Raw genomic sequence first — 14,325 nt, 5'->3', positions numbered from 1 at the left:
CACTTATGATTTGTGTTGTATGAGCTATACCTTGTACTCCTTATGTTTAGCTTCACTTTTCATTAATTTCACAAAAACAGTAGTAGAATAAAAATACACCTGTTGGAGGTGGTGGCAAGATGGTTGGTGCTCCAGGTCCTCCCTCATGAAATCCAAGGTCTGGTTGGTAGTTAAAAGGGGCATGGGATGCAGTCATTGTGGGTGGTGTTGGAGGTTGACTCATGACTGGTCGTGACGCAGGATGGTAAGCAGACGAGTGTAAAGGAGGAACAGAGCCATGAGGGTATGTGTTAGATACTCCAGGTACATTCATAGGAACATCAAAAGGAGCTGCAGGAAATGTACTGTGGGTTGACATTGGGGGAGTTTGCTTCAATGGTGGAGGCTGTACAATTCCTGAAAAGTCAAAGAAGAATTCATATAAAAAACAAAAACACTCAAAAAGCCATAAGTCTTACTTTTCCTCGCAGCAAGTGGTAGACCCCAAAATACTAAAATTTACTACAGAGTATTAATCTACATTTACTGGGCAAACCTACAAGTAGCGCCATCATTCGGAAGACTTCACTGGCTTCTGCCAAGTTCCATAACAAGCTAGGAAAAGACCAAACCTAGAACAGAACCAATATGAAGGTTTCATCATAACTGCCTTATGAATCATGCTCCTAGAATTACAAGTGTTCAGTTCATCCAAACGAGAGAGTTTCTAATTAATGCATTGATCTCATCTGAAAGTGGGGGAACTCTTTATCAGTCTTTAAAAGGGGTTGTGCCAAGTTATAAAGTTATCCCCCATCTACAGGATAGGGAGTATATGAACAGGGGTGATCCAACTGGTGGGGCTTGGGTAGAAAAATGGCAAATGAAGATCAATGTTGATAAATGTAAGGTTATGCACATGGGCAGGAGAAACGGGTGTCACCAATATACACTAAATAGGATACTGCTAGAGAAAAGTGAAGTGGAGAAAGACTTGGGGGTATTAGTGGATTGTAGACTCAACTGGAGCAATCAATGCCAGTCAGCTGCTGCAAAAGCTAATAATGTCTTGGGGTGCATTAAAGAGAGATAGGGGGCGAGTGACGAGAACCTAATTCTTCCACTATATAAGACACTTGTCAGGCCCCACATGGAGTACTGTGTACAGTTCTGGTCACCGATGCTCAGGAAAGGTGCTGCAGTGCTTGAGGGGGTTCAAAGAAGGGCAACTAAATTAATAAATGGAATGACGGGACAGGAATACCCAGAGAGGCTATCCAAATTGGGATTATTCACCCTGGAAAAAAGAAGGTTAAGGGGCGACTAAATAACTATGTATAAATACATTAGGGGACAATACAAGGATCTCTCCCATGATCTGTTTATACCAAGGACTGCGTCGGTAACAAGAGGGCATCCTCTACATCAAGAGGAAAGAAGGTTTCATTACCAACACAGAAGGGGGTTCTTTACTGTAAGAGCAGTGAGAATGTGGAACTCTCTGCCTGAGGATGTGGTGATGACAAAAATCCATAAAGGAGTTTAACCCTTTGCAAACCATTTTTGGTTTCAGAGTTTTCTAGGGGGCTTTCTCTTTCTGCCATTATACAATGGTGCCATCTGCTGGCTAGAGCCAGTACTGCGGTATATGACATGCCGGAGAGGCCCCCGACAACAAAGCGGCCAGTAATTTACAGAAAGAATACCCTGATGTACGTCCTTCGACATTGGAGCTGTACAGCCTTCAATCAGAATGTCTTTAGACGTCAGACAGTGGATTGGAAAGGGTTAAGATGGGACTAGATGCTTTTTAGAGCGCTATGATATTACAGTATATAGACATTAGGAGACCAGTGGGGCTGTTGATCCGGGAATATTCTGACTGCCATACAGAGTCGGGAAGGATTTTTTTTCCTCCAAATGAGCTAAATTGGCTCATTTTTTTGCCTTCCTCTGGACCAACAAGGGGGAGGGGTTGAGACAGGCTGAACTAGATGGACATGGTCTTCATTCAGCCTAACATACTATGTTACTATGAAAAGTCTAGCCTACTTCTAAGAATGTTGCAAGCTAAAATACTGCATAATGCAAGGGAAACTGCAGACACTAAATAACTTTATTCTGTAGGTTGGTACGATTACGGTAATACAAATACATATGTACATTTTTTTGTTGTAGTACTTTTAAAAAAACTTAAAATCTTAAAAATAAAAATCATCATTTTCTGTTGCTATTTTTTGATGACCAAAAGTTTATTTTTCTGTGCATGCAGCCGAGTGGAGGCTTTTTTTTTTAATAGGACAACTTGTGGTTTCTACTGGTAGATACTTTTTAAATTACTTATTATTTTTTCTTGGAGCCACGGTGACCAAAAACCAACCACGCAAAATATTGCAATTCGGGCTCTTCTTTACGACAACGTTCACTGTCTGATGTATTAAAACAGCACATTATTCATCCCAGACATTTATGAATTCACTGGTACCATGTGTTTTTTTTTTTTTTATTTTATGATAAATATGGGAGTGGGGAGACTTAATCTCTATTTTTTAGAATTTATTTATTTTTTAATTTCACTTTTTACATTATCTTTTAAAAGGGATTTGAATTTACAATCATTTGATTGATTATACAATATACTGCAATACTTCAGTGATTGATTTCATGCCGCATCTGTGCCTGAGGTTCCAAAAACACAGCCACCAACACCGCTGTGAACCTAGGCTAAAGTACCTCATGTATGCACAAAGTAGGGGATAAATAAAAGAGCCCTTTGTGGCACAGAGTGCTAAGGCAGCAGAAATGCAGCGATCGCTCATGACCTGAAGGTTACAAGTTCAATCCCTGCATGGTTCAGGTAGCCGCCTCAAGGTTGACTCAGCCTTCCATCGTTCCGAGGTCGGTAAAATTAGTACCCAGCCCAGTGGGGAATATAATGAATTACCTGAAAGCGCTGCAGAATAAGTTGGCGCTCTACAAATAACAAGATTTATTTTTTATAAATAGAAGAAAGTAGGAGACTGCAAGACTGCAGGATTATACTATACAGATTTTTTTCTGCCCATTACAATGGAGACAGTCTGCATAGGAGCTGCTAAAAAAAAAAAACTGGCAAATTTTTTATGAGGACCTATTGCAAAGTTGTTCCATTTTTAATTATTTGAAGGTATTCATGCAATTAATTGTATTATGGCCATGTATAATTATTAGGTCACATGAGGCATTATTACTGGCTCATGAAGAGTACAGTTTCTACGCTGTACACACTGAGGGCTATGTTATACCCATGAAAGTAAGTTAAGAAAAAAAACAAAAAAAACTTTAAACTTTTTTTCTCCCCTTATAACTTTCCCTTTTACCACAGTCCTCTTTGCTATTAGAATCCCACACCCAAGGAAAGTTTGCAATAACCACAGGTCATGCAACAAAATCTTTATGGGAGTCAAATAAAGAAGTGCAGTGAAATTCCCTTGCTAATATACTTGTCAGCAGCCTCAAAGTCACAGGCCAGGAGAAACTTATTTCCCCCATTGCTATTATATAGCCAGCTCCTTGTATAGAGAAGGCCACAAAGAGCCAACACAAGAGAATTGTATTCGAACAAAACAGCACCGAGGACCTGCAGAAATCTCCCACAGCCGCTGGAGTGTTTGGCAACAGTTGGCGGATTAAGCACTTGAGATGTGACCAGTTCCCCACCCACCTGCCACCGGTCTTTCATCGATCTAAATGGATTGCAGACAAAGAGTGACAGACTTCATGCAAAAGTCTAGAATCAAACCGATATTACAGAGCGTCTACTCCGAGCAAGTAAAAGCAATTATGTGAGCATTAAACTAGAAAAAGGAGCCCAGCTTGCCTGAGCGGAGAAATTTAAAGGATTAAAACCCGACATTTTTTTCAATCAGACGTTAATACAACTTAAAAAAAAAAATAAAAAAAAATATTCTTTCAGTGTTACATTACAAACAAAAGAAGTGGCACCTGCACATACAAGTCACGGCTAATCTTTATTAACCAACGCCGAAGAAAGAGTTACCACGTGTGACGCAGAATGCTGCCCCTACAGAAGGAATAAGGCCCATCTCTGCATGGATCCAGTTGGAAGCTCACAACTTTGGACACTAGTTAACAATTAGAATTACTGTAAGTTGCAGAAAAGATGGAGTACTGGTGTCACATTGGTGTTGGAGACTCCATCACAGATCTGGCTCCAAATACCAGAAGAAAAAGTGCTGCATGGAGCGCTAGTTCTTCCATCCAAAAGCTGGGCGGAAAGTGGACGGACCCCATTCAAGTCAATGGAGTTGGTCTAGTGTTGTTCCGTTCCGGATGACAGTGGGGATTCCTCCCCTTTCCTGAACAGAGCAGGAAAGCAAAATCCCCGAGGCAGGAGTGAAAACACCCCAACTGTAAATATTTTACTTTTCAAAAACTCGTCCTAAATTACAACCTGAATTCTAGTACAGAGCTGCATTCACAATTTTGTAGACTGCAGAGCGGAAATCTCCCATCATTTCTTGCTGGTTCAATGTCAGAACTGCACTTCTCACGAGTTCACCGTATGAAGTGTAGTCCTTGCATCAATCACTGTACAGTAATCTGAAAAGGGATAAAAATGTGGTCCACCTGCCATATATTTGTCAGTCTTGTTTACTGTTTCCAATGTCAATCAGCAGAATCATCAATATACGCTGTAGCAAAACAACATACTTAATATTTCAATGGTTAATTTTCCCTAAATAAAGTTTCTTAAAAGTTTCCAAAATCTGTAGTCAGTGAATGGTAGGATGAAAGTCTGTCCTGGTACGCAGCTTGTGGTAAGCCGTTGTCATAGCTCTGTCTGGTATCAAACCATGTAGCCATATAGTCATCACAAGCCCTGGACAGATTCTCACCTTCATGTAAATAAGAAAGTGTCCTGTTCAATGACTTCAAACAGAACTTGAAAAAGGATTGATTTAAAGGGGTTGTTAGAGTATCCATTTTTTAAAAAAAAAATGTTTTTTTTAACTGGCCTGGCACATGATAATATAACTAAGGAAGCAGTACTTCCCTCTCTTCTCCTCTGGGAAACAGCAAAGCATCTCCGGTGAAGATCCTGCTGTCAGCACAAACCGGAAGTAAGGCGACCGCTGAATCAGAGCCAGCTGGATCACTGTTTGAACTCCTAGCATCATGGCGTCCAGGTACAAGTGCTGATGCCAGTTAAATGGGTGGTGACACTGCAGCCTCTGATTGGCTCCACTCAGCTGTCTCCCAGGAAAAGAAGAGAGGCAAGTACTGTTTCTTTAGTTAATTTATCACCTGTCCACTTATTTTTTTTTTTATATATACCTGGACAACCCCTTTAAAAAAATATACACTGTACATATTAGAAATTTTCACCACTTCACAGTTGAAACACAATTAAAACAGTGAATAAACATTACAATAATTAAAGGCTATGGACATCTTTGTCAGCCAAAAATACATGCATTTAAGAGAAAAACCTCAGTCATGTTTGCAATATGCTTTAATTAAAAATTTTGCGTAGTTTGTCTTCTGCAGCTTCTACATATCACTGTATCTATAAACCGCAGTCTAACTCTTACTAGATCTGTTAGTGAGGCTGGACTGACGCCTTGAAACCGGCCTTAGGAAGGAGAGGTCAGCAGTAAACACACACAAAGAGAAAGTTGTTCTCAAACCGCAGCTCCACTGTGTCTACAAGCCAGCTGCCTCCCATCACACACCTCCTACCTGAAGGCCTCATGAGACACACTGACTAATAGTCAGCGCTGATGCTGCTGTGAACACAGGCTATTATTAACTAGCAAGTGCCTTCTACAGACAGATGGGGAAAGACAGACAAGAAAATAGAACAAACAAGCATTCTTGCCAAAATGGAGAATTACAAGCCATCTCCCGCCACAGAGGAAATAATGCAGATCACCTATTATGCTTTATAGTGAAATAACCTGCAAGTAGATAAAATATCAAAGAGCATTCAATTTTTAAAGAGGGCATTTCCATTTTAGACAAACATAGCTGAGATGGGATTAACCCTTTCCAATCTAAGTTCCCTGCCACCACATTGCTCCCCAGCTCTTACTTATTTTGGGTGGGAAAGTGCATTGCGGATTCCTCTAGAATTAGTAAACAGAAACACATAAAAGTGACCCATCATGATGATTTTATTAGCAATTTTTAAAAAATTAAAAACTTGTATCAGTGTTTCACATCGGGAAGATCATTTGCAATAATTCTATAAACAATACATACATTTTTCTAATTTCTCGAATGATCGATATCTCTGTAATACAGTGCCATACAGAGGCATCCTATAACTGCATACAATGTGTATAACATATGTTTCGTACACTATGCAGGACAAAGCTCCGATGTAAGAGCTCTCTTCTATAAATGTATATTACACTGTGTAGATGAGAGCTCTGACATTGGAGCGCTGTCCTGCATAGTGTTAGAAACATGTGTTGGTCCTTGCCCGACATGGAAGCTACGCATGGAAATCTCAATGTTAGACAACATCCGACACTGGATTCAAAATGGTTAATCATTAGAGATGAGCGAGCGTACTCGGTCACGCCCCTTTTTCGTCCGAGTACCGCGATTTTCGAGTACTTCCGTGCTCGGGCGAAAAGATTCGGGGGGCGCCGTGGGTGAGTGGGGGGTTGCAGTGGGGAGTGGGGGGGGAGAGGGAGAGAGAGAGGGCTCCCCCCCCCCTGTTCCCCGCTGCTACCCCCCGCGCCGCCACGCCTCCCCCCAAATCTTTTCACCAGAGTACTGAAGTACTTGAAAATCGCGGCGCTCGATCGAGTAATTACTCGAAACGAGTACGTTCGCTCATCTCTATTAATCATTTGTAAAGCAATATGGTAGCCAGAGATGGCCGGGATTACCGAAACAGATGAGCTTTCTGTGCTACTTTATCCATGACTTCTATAGGAATTACTGAAACAGTCAACTCAGCAGTTTCCACTAGTCCGGCAACTACATACAGAAAGGCATACTCATCTCAGTCATGATTGTCAGAGATGGGCATACCCCTTTAAATTTCGGATTTCTAATAGTTTTTTTTTTTTACATGGATCACTGAAGGTATTGCTTTACAATGGTATTCACAACTCAAAACGTGACAGCACATTGATGGGACATGTAAACACTTTATGACTGGTGATAGAACAATGTCTGGGACCCTCATCCATCTCGAGAATCTCAGTGCCGAAGTCTGCGCTGCAAGCTCTTCAGTCTTTCAATGCACAGTTGCACCTTGGCCACTCGCTGTACAGGGAAACTGCAACACAGCTATATTCAAGTGAATGAAGCCGGCTATAGTTTCCCACAAAACTGGGTGCCTTGGAGCAGCAATACAGTAAAGAACAGTGCAGAGAAAGCAGCGCTGAACCAGCATGGTGGCACCTTCATTCACAGGATAAGCAAGGATCAAAGTGATCGCATATAAAATAGAATATGCTATCATTTTATGAGATGGCAATAACCCTTTTACTGCATCCCAAGATATATAAAATATAGTATAGATGTAGGTGTGCATTAGGTTCCTGATAGTGGTTCCTTTCTATGGTTTATTCTACTCCCTGTGGCTGCACTCACCTGGCACAGTTGGCTGGGGCTGTGATCCTGGATAAGGCTGCCAGGCTCCATATCTATGATAGATATTAGAAGATGAGCCAGAGGAAGGCTGGAATGGAATGGATGGAGGAGGCGGCACTGGAGCAGGCATTGGCTGAGGTATGAATTGTGAAGGCACTGAAGGCGGAAATACAGTGCTAATTGAAGAATGGGATAAAGCCTACAAATTTTGGAAATAAAAACAGTTAATGCTATTCAGTTAAACACATGACCCCATGTACAAATATTTCCTATATATGTATATATTACAGTTTTAAAACCATTCCATGTGAAATAGTATATAGATTTAGGATTTTGCAGGTTTGCTTCAATGACTGCACTATAACTAACAAGCCAAGCACCTGGGTGATTACAAGCTATTGCACAACAGCAAGCGTAGATCTCGAAAATAGTGTAGATGAGGAAAGTACATAGAACATTATATGAAGTTTTATATAATAAAATGACAACCAGTGTTACGTGTTCTATGGAGTTTTGATAAGAAGTAAGAAAAATGATGTATTGAATTGACTTTGCTTTGTGAGACTATGGAAATGGCAAAGAACCTAATAGACGTGAGAGGTTCTCTTAATATAGTATTACATGCAAATATAAAGATTTTGGGTGCAATGTGCATAATGCTGCCATAAGAAGGTGGGAATGCTAAAAAAGAAGTCTGATTTTCAAGGCAAAAGTGGCTATGCCACTGAATTGTATATGTATTCAAAGTCAGGCAGCTTGCTGGGATGTAAAGTTCCCAACATATAAAACTTATCGGTGTGGAACATAAGGGCGGTGCAGCATGATGTGACACAGTACTGCCACCTACTGCTATAACCTCAGTAGCGCAATGTGATGCTATATTTCACCTATGGTTTTAAAAATTGAACATATGTGGTATACAGATTTACCATACAAACCTGTTTGTGTCCTTCCTTATACAAGAAGCCCTCTGATGCTTTGTTTGGTTTGGCTGTAGGTGATGGATAGCTACTGGATGTCTTTAAAGGGTATCGCTGCCCATTTATAACCTGTCCCTGAGCGTGCAAAAGTCGCTCTCGTAGTGCGCGTACTGAACTCTGAAAGGAAAGAGAACAAATTGTAAACTGTTAGAATAAGTGCCAGAACACTGAACGACGGCAGTTGTAGAGAAAGGGTTAGGAAACTTCCTACCTTTGAGCCACCTTGAGACATTTAAAAAATTCAGTTTAGTAATAACTTCTCATAAAGTTATGAGTTTTCCCAGCCTGGTAAGTAATGACACAGCAATGGGATATGCCATCACTAACTGATCACAAGGTCCTGACTGCCGGGACCCCAGAAATCCTTAGAATGAAGGGGCCATAGTGCTAGGTAAGCAGCGTTCATGGGCATTGGCTGCACAGAGAACTGCAACACAAGCCATTCACCAGAGATCGGACCCCCACCAAACAGATTATTATGACGTCCTAACACATAAAGCGGTTTATTTTCATACAATCTATTAGCAGGTTCCAGTTTCAATGAAAAAGTATTGTTTATGCCGGTTCTACATCTGCAGTAGAACCTCTGGTTGGAGGATCCACCGCAGATCCGGTCAAAATCCCAGAAGAAGCAGCGTTGCATGCAGCGTTTTTTCCTTAGTCTTAAAGCCGGGCAGTTGAGCAGAAACTGAACCGACCCAATTACAGTCAAGGGATTTGTTCAGTGCGGTCCATTTCCGTCCTGAGACTTAATATTTCGATCACAAGGATTCGCCTTTCCTGCTCCCAGAACACAGCAGGAAAGCGAAACCCTGAGCTCAGGTGTGAAACCATCCTAATTTACCTTCATAGGTATACTGATGGATGTCAGTTTGCCTTGAAATCAGTCTTCAGCAGAACAGCTCATAAGACGGACCGCACGCTGTGTTCTGTCCAGGGAGAGCTGATTGCATTGTCTCAGCTGTTCCCAGCTGTCAGCCCTGCTGGCAGGACAAAAGTAATTTATTCAGAAAACAGCCGGTGGTCCTCTGAATAAATTTAGCTCCTGGCGGCTCACATGCTACTAATTGGTATTAGTACCAATTAGTAGATTATGCAAAATGATCGCTCAAAAGCCACAGACAACTAGAGATGAGCGAACCTACTCGTTTCGAGTAATAACTCGATCGAGCACCGCGATTTTCGAGTACTTCCGTACTTGGGTGAAAAGATTCTGGGGGCGCCGGGGGGGGGGGGGGGGGGTGTGTGGCGGAGCGGGGGGTAGCAGCGGGGAACAGTGGGGAGCCCTCTCTCCCGCCCCAAAAGGGGCGTGGCTGAGTACGCTCGCTCATCTCTACAGACAACCCCTTTTGTATTGGGACCGCTTCTGCAATTAGATGATCTCTCAACTAGGCCCACAGTAGAAACTGCAGCCTGTAAGACCTTTCAGCTACTGCCAACTACATGCAGTACATGATGGCCATTCTGCTGCCTGTTAGCTGCTCTCCCTTTAGTACATCCATATAATGTAATAGGGTAGAAGTGCAGGAATTGTCCTGATGGGACAACTCTTGTATGGAGAGAAAAATATTTAAAGGGGTTGTCTCGCGAAAGCAAGTGGGGTTATACACTTCTGTATGGCCATATTAATGCACTTTGTAATGTACATCGTGCATTAAATATGAGTCATAAAGAAGTTATTCACTTACCTGCTCCGTTGCTGGCGTCCTCGTCTCCATGGCTCCATCTAATTTCGCTCGCTTCTTGCTTTTTTAGACGCGCTTGCGCTGTGCGGTCTTCTGCCTGGTGAATGGGGCCGCTCGTGCCAGAGAGCTGCTCACCGCGTCGTCATCGTAGCTCCGCCCCGTCACGTGTGCCGATTCCAGCCAATCAGGAGGCTGGAATCGGCAATGGAACGCAAGGAAGGAGAAGAAAATCCACGGTGCACCATGGGAGAAGACCCGCGGTGCACCGTGGGAGAAAACCAGCGGCGCCATCTTTAAAAGAAGAATAGAAGAAGCTGCAGAACGCTGATGCAGGTAAGTGCAATGTGCTTTTTAAAAACTAACCTATGCTTTCTTTTTAACAGGGCAGAATGCGGGGGTAAGTGAAAAATTTTTTTTTTCGCTTTCGCCGCGAGACAACTCCTTTAACAATTTGATCACATAACATACCTCCTCAGAGTCACTGGGTAAGTAATTCATGGCAGCAGTTAGGTTCCCCTGAGATGCCAGGAGACTGGCATATTGTGCTACCTTCTCTGCTAACACAGGCCCTTGCGGTGGTAGTACTGAACCTCGGAGTAATTCAATGGATTTCCTCAGTACCATAGCCTTCTCCACTAAATCCTATATAAACAAGAAGAAGAAGTTACATAATATATGAAAGCAGTCCTATTAATAAACAGTAATGAAAAGTACCTAACATTTTTATTGCAACCGCTTTTTCTTGATAACCATAGAACTAATATTTTACTAGCAGAACAACCACCATGAAAAAAAAACCAAAAAAAAACTAAACAGACTTTTGTACTAACCTTCAAATCTCTTTCTCATCTCGTTCATTGGGGGACACAGCCTAGGACCAAGAGTATAGCTACTGCCACTAGAAAGAAAGTGTTAGCTCCTCCTACCAGCTACAACCCTCCTGCAGGCACCAAGCTAGCCAGTTTGTATGCCAGCAGTAGGAGCAGCAAGTAGAATAAAAACAGGTTAAACAACATTGAAAAAGAAAAAAAAAGGGAAACCATAAACAATGCAACAGAGCTCAGACTGGTGTAACTTCAGGGAGAACACTCCAGAACGTGCGAGAACATGGTAAATAGGTGGTCAAGGTTTGACATCGCTTTGGGAGAGTGCTGTGTTACCCAATGAACAAGACGAGAAAAAGATTTTACAGCAAGTACAAAATTGGATTTTTTCCTCTGATGCATTGAGCAACACAGCCTAGGACCATCAGACATTCCAGAGCAATCCTTCTAGGGTGGGAAGAGCAAACTGAAATACATGGTCAGTTTATGGTAGTTTGCAAGAGTCTTTGACCGAGAGAGGTGTCAGCAAATGTGAAAGTGTGCACCCAATAGAATTTAGAAGTATGCAGAGAAATGCTAGTAGCGGCCTTACACACTTAACCCCTTGAGTGGCAGGTTTCCTACCACCCTGTCGTGCCCACCAGGGCAGGTTTTTTAAAATGGTCTAATCATTGAATTTCAACTAATTTTGCAGTTGCGTCTCAAGAGCCATAACGTTTTCATTCTTCCATTGACATGGCCATATAAGGGCTTGTTTTTTGCGGGACAAGTTGTGATTTTTTAAACAGGGGGGAGGAAAAAAAGAAATGGGGAAAAAAGAAAAAAAGGGGCCATGTCATTAAAGGGTTAAATAATGTATTACCTTCCTTCTCTGGGTCATTACGACGCACACGGATACCACATGTGTGATTGTATTTTTGATTTTTTACAAAGTAAAGGGAGACAAGTGTTTTTTTAATTTTTTTACTTTTTTTTTTTTTAATTTTTTTAAATGTTTTTTTTTTTTGTCCCTTTAGGGGACTTCCACAGGGACCCATTAGGACCCCTGATCACATTCCGGGGGTCCGATGGTGACAGCCCTTTACATGCTGCAGTGACAGCCCTTTACATGCTGCAGTCACATAGACTGCAGCATGTAAAGGGTTAACACAGCAGAGATCGGAGGTTTTCTCTGATCTCTGCTGTAAGAGCAGGTACCTAGGTGTCCTCTGACAGCCAAGTACCAGCTCTCCGTGCCACAGAGACCATCGGCTTGCTTCTGACAAGCTGATGGTCTCTATGGCAACTTGTAAACAAAGCAGGACATTGCCGACATGTCGGCAATATCTTCTGCTGGTTTTTCAAAGCCCTTGCACTGCTCTGTGTGGGTCTGTACAGGCAGAGCACACTCCCACAGCTTGTGGCATTGTGCTCTGCAGCTCCCATAGTGATACATAGCCCGGAAATCTTCCGGGCTATGTTGCTATGAGCAGTGGAGCTCGTCCACGGAAATTTTCCGGGCGTGCCACTCAAGGGGTTAAAGGGTGGAGGCGCCGTTGCGTACCGCCCAAGAAGCACCTACCGCCTGATTAGAGTGTGCAGTAACATGGAAGGGAGCCTACCTGCCTGTGGTGTGATAGGTCTCCACTAGAGATGAGCGAACATACTCGTTTAGGGCGATTTCGCAATCGAGCATCGCTTTTTTTCGAGTAACTGACTACTCAAGCGAAAAGATTCGGGGGACGCCAGGGTGGAGCGGGGGGGGGGGGGGGGTAGCAGCGGGGAGCTCTCCCCCCCCCCCCCACTCCCCTCTGCAACCCCCACTCACCCCCCCGAATCTTTTCGCTCGAGTAGTCAGTTACTCAAAAAAAAGCGATGCTCGATTGCGAAATCGCCCTAAACGAGTATGTTCGCTCATCTCTAGTCTCCACTACTGTGGATCTGATCTAATGTGAGATAATGCATTTGGTAGCCGCTATGCCACGTCTCGAGCAGTCGGATATCACAAAAACAACGTCCGAGCGCCTAAAAGACGACGTTTGGGAGAGGTAAATCTTCAAGGATCAAACCAAGTCCAATTTATGGAGAGAGGATTCCCTCGGGTGCATAGCTGAAGGACAGAAGGAAGTCAAAAATGATGTCCTCATTGATGTGGAAGGCAGACCCACCATAGGTAAGAAGGAGGGTATGGGACATAGGTTCACCTTGTCCTGATGTAAGTCAGTGAAAGAAGGCTTGGTCAACAAGGCTACTAACTCAGAAACCCTGTAGATGTAAGGTAGCCATTTTAGCAGCAATGACTTCCAGGACAAACAACGAGCTGGGTTGGTCAGCAACGTCTCAAAAGAGTGAACCTGCAGCGCGTCCAGTACCAGATTAAGGTCCCAAGCAGTGACAGGAGAACGGTATGGAGCGATGCGACTCCCTGTAGAAAAGTATGGACAGCTGACTTTGAGGCCAGAGAACGTTGAAAAAGAACAGACAATGCTGAAACCTGACCCTTCAGGAAGCTAAGGCCCAGTCCCAAGTCCAAGCCTTCTTGTAGGAAATCGCAAAAAATGGGGCAAAGTGTCTAGACTGATGTGAAGACCAAGTTGGAGATTTTCCCACAATGTGGTTGAGGTAGGAAAGGCCACTATTCCCTTAGAGTGGAGGTGAGCTATCCCAGATACCAGATCCATGCAGCTGAGAGTTCCTATGACTGACGTCAATAACCTAGATAGAGGCAAATACAGGACAAGGTGCTAAACTCACAGCCTCAAAAGGAAGCCTTTGCAAGGGTTTCAAGCTTTTTGTCCTGTAGGTCCTTAAAAGATGCAGCATCAGGGGCCACCTGAGGCTGGGACGGGGGTGGGGGTGGGACGGCTGGAAGGATGCCTCAAGGAGGCCTAGCCAGTTTCTAAAATCTACCGTGTGGAGAGCCGTGTGTGGCAAAATCATCATAGTCAGACATGCTTGGTGGTGGTTGATGAGAAGAGCGGTCCAGTCTGTCCGATGGCGGTGCACGCTTTGGCAAGTTTGGATACTGCCCAAGAGAGGGAGCGTGCCCATTTCGCTTCAGCACATGGAGGAGGTTGGACAGAATGAGTGCCAGTCGCTGATTTACTGGCCATCCGTGTTGGTGAAAGACAGTTGGGGCATAATGGCTACACTGCATCTTTAAATCTGCCTGCTGCTATGAGTGCTGCAGGAAGAGCAAAGGAGAAAGGGAGCTTGGCACTAAGTAGAGCTTACCCAATACTGGGCTGATGTGGATGTGCAGCT

General features: G+C 43.3%; 1 protein-coding gene across 6 annotated transcripts in view; it reads right to left on the bottom strand.

Moving 5' to 3' along the window:
• SEC31B (SEC31 homolog B, COPII coat complex component) overlaps positions 1-14,325 on the bottom strand; it is an 85,596-nt gene that overhangs the window by 22,954 nt on the left and 48,317 nt on the right. For all 6 annotated transcript variants that reach the window (XM_066600542.1, XM_066600546.1, XM_066600547.1 and 3 more), the window contains exons 18-21: positions 10,727-10,900; positions 8,532-8,690; positions 7,594-7,792; positions 100-396 (exon numbers count right to left, since the gene is read on the bottom strand). In XM_066600542.1, coding sequence (XP_066456639.1) covers positions 100-396; positions 7,594-7,792; positions 8,532-8,690; positions 10,727-10,900 — 829 coding nt within the window. The remainder of the gene's footprint in view (positions 1-99; positions 397-7,593; positions 7,793-8,531; positions 8,691-10,726; positions 10,901-14,325) is intronic.

The sequence above is a fragment of the Eleutherodactylus coqui genome, chromosome 4, assembly GCF_035609145.1.
Source record: "Eleutherodactylus coqui strain aEleCoq1 chromosome 4, aEleCoq1.hap1, whole genome shotgun sequence".
NCBI classification, from domain to species: domain Eukaryota; kingdom Metazoa; phylum Chordata; class Amphibia; order Anura; family Eleutherodactylidae; genus Eleutherodactylus; species Eleutherodactylus coqui.
Note: the sequence above shows the minus strand (reverse complement) of the source record. Positions and strands in the feature narration are given on the sequence as shown.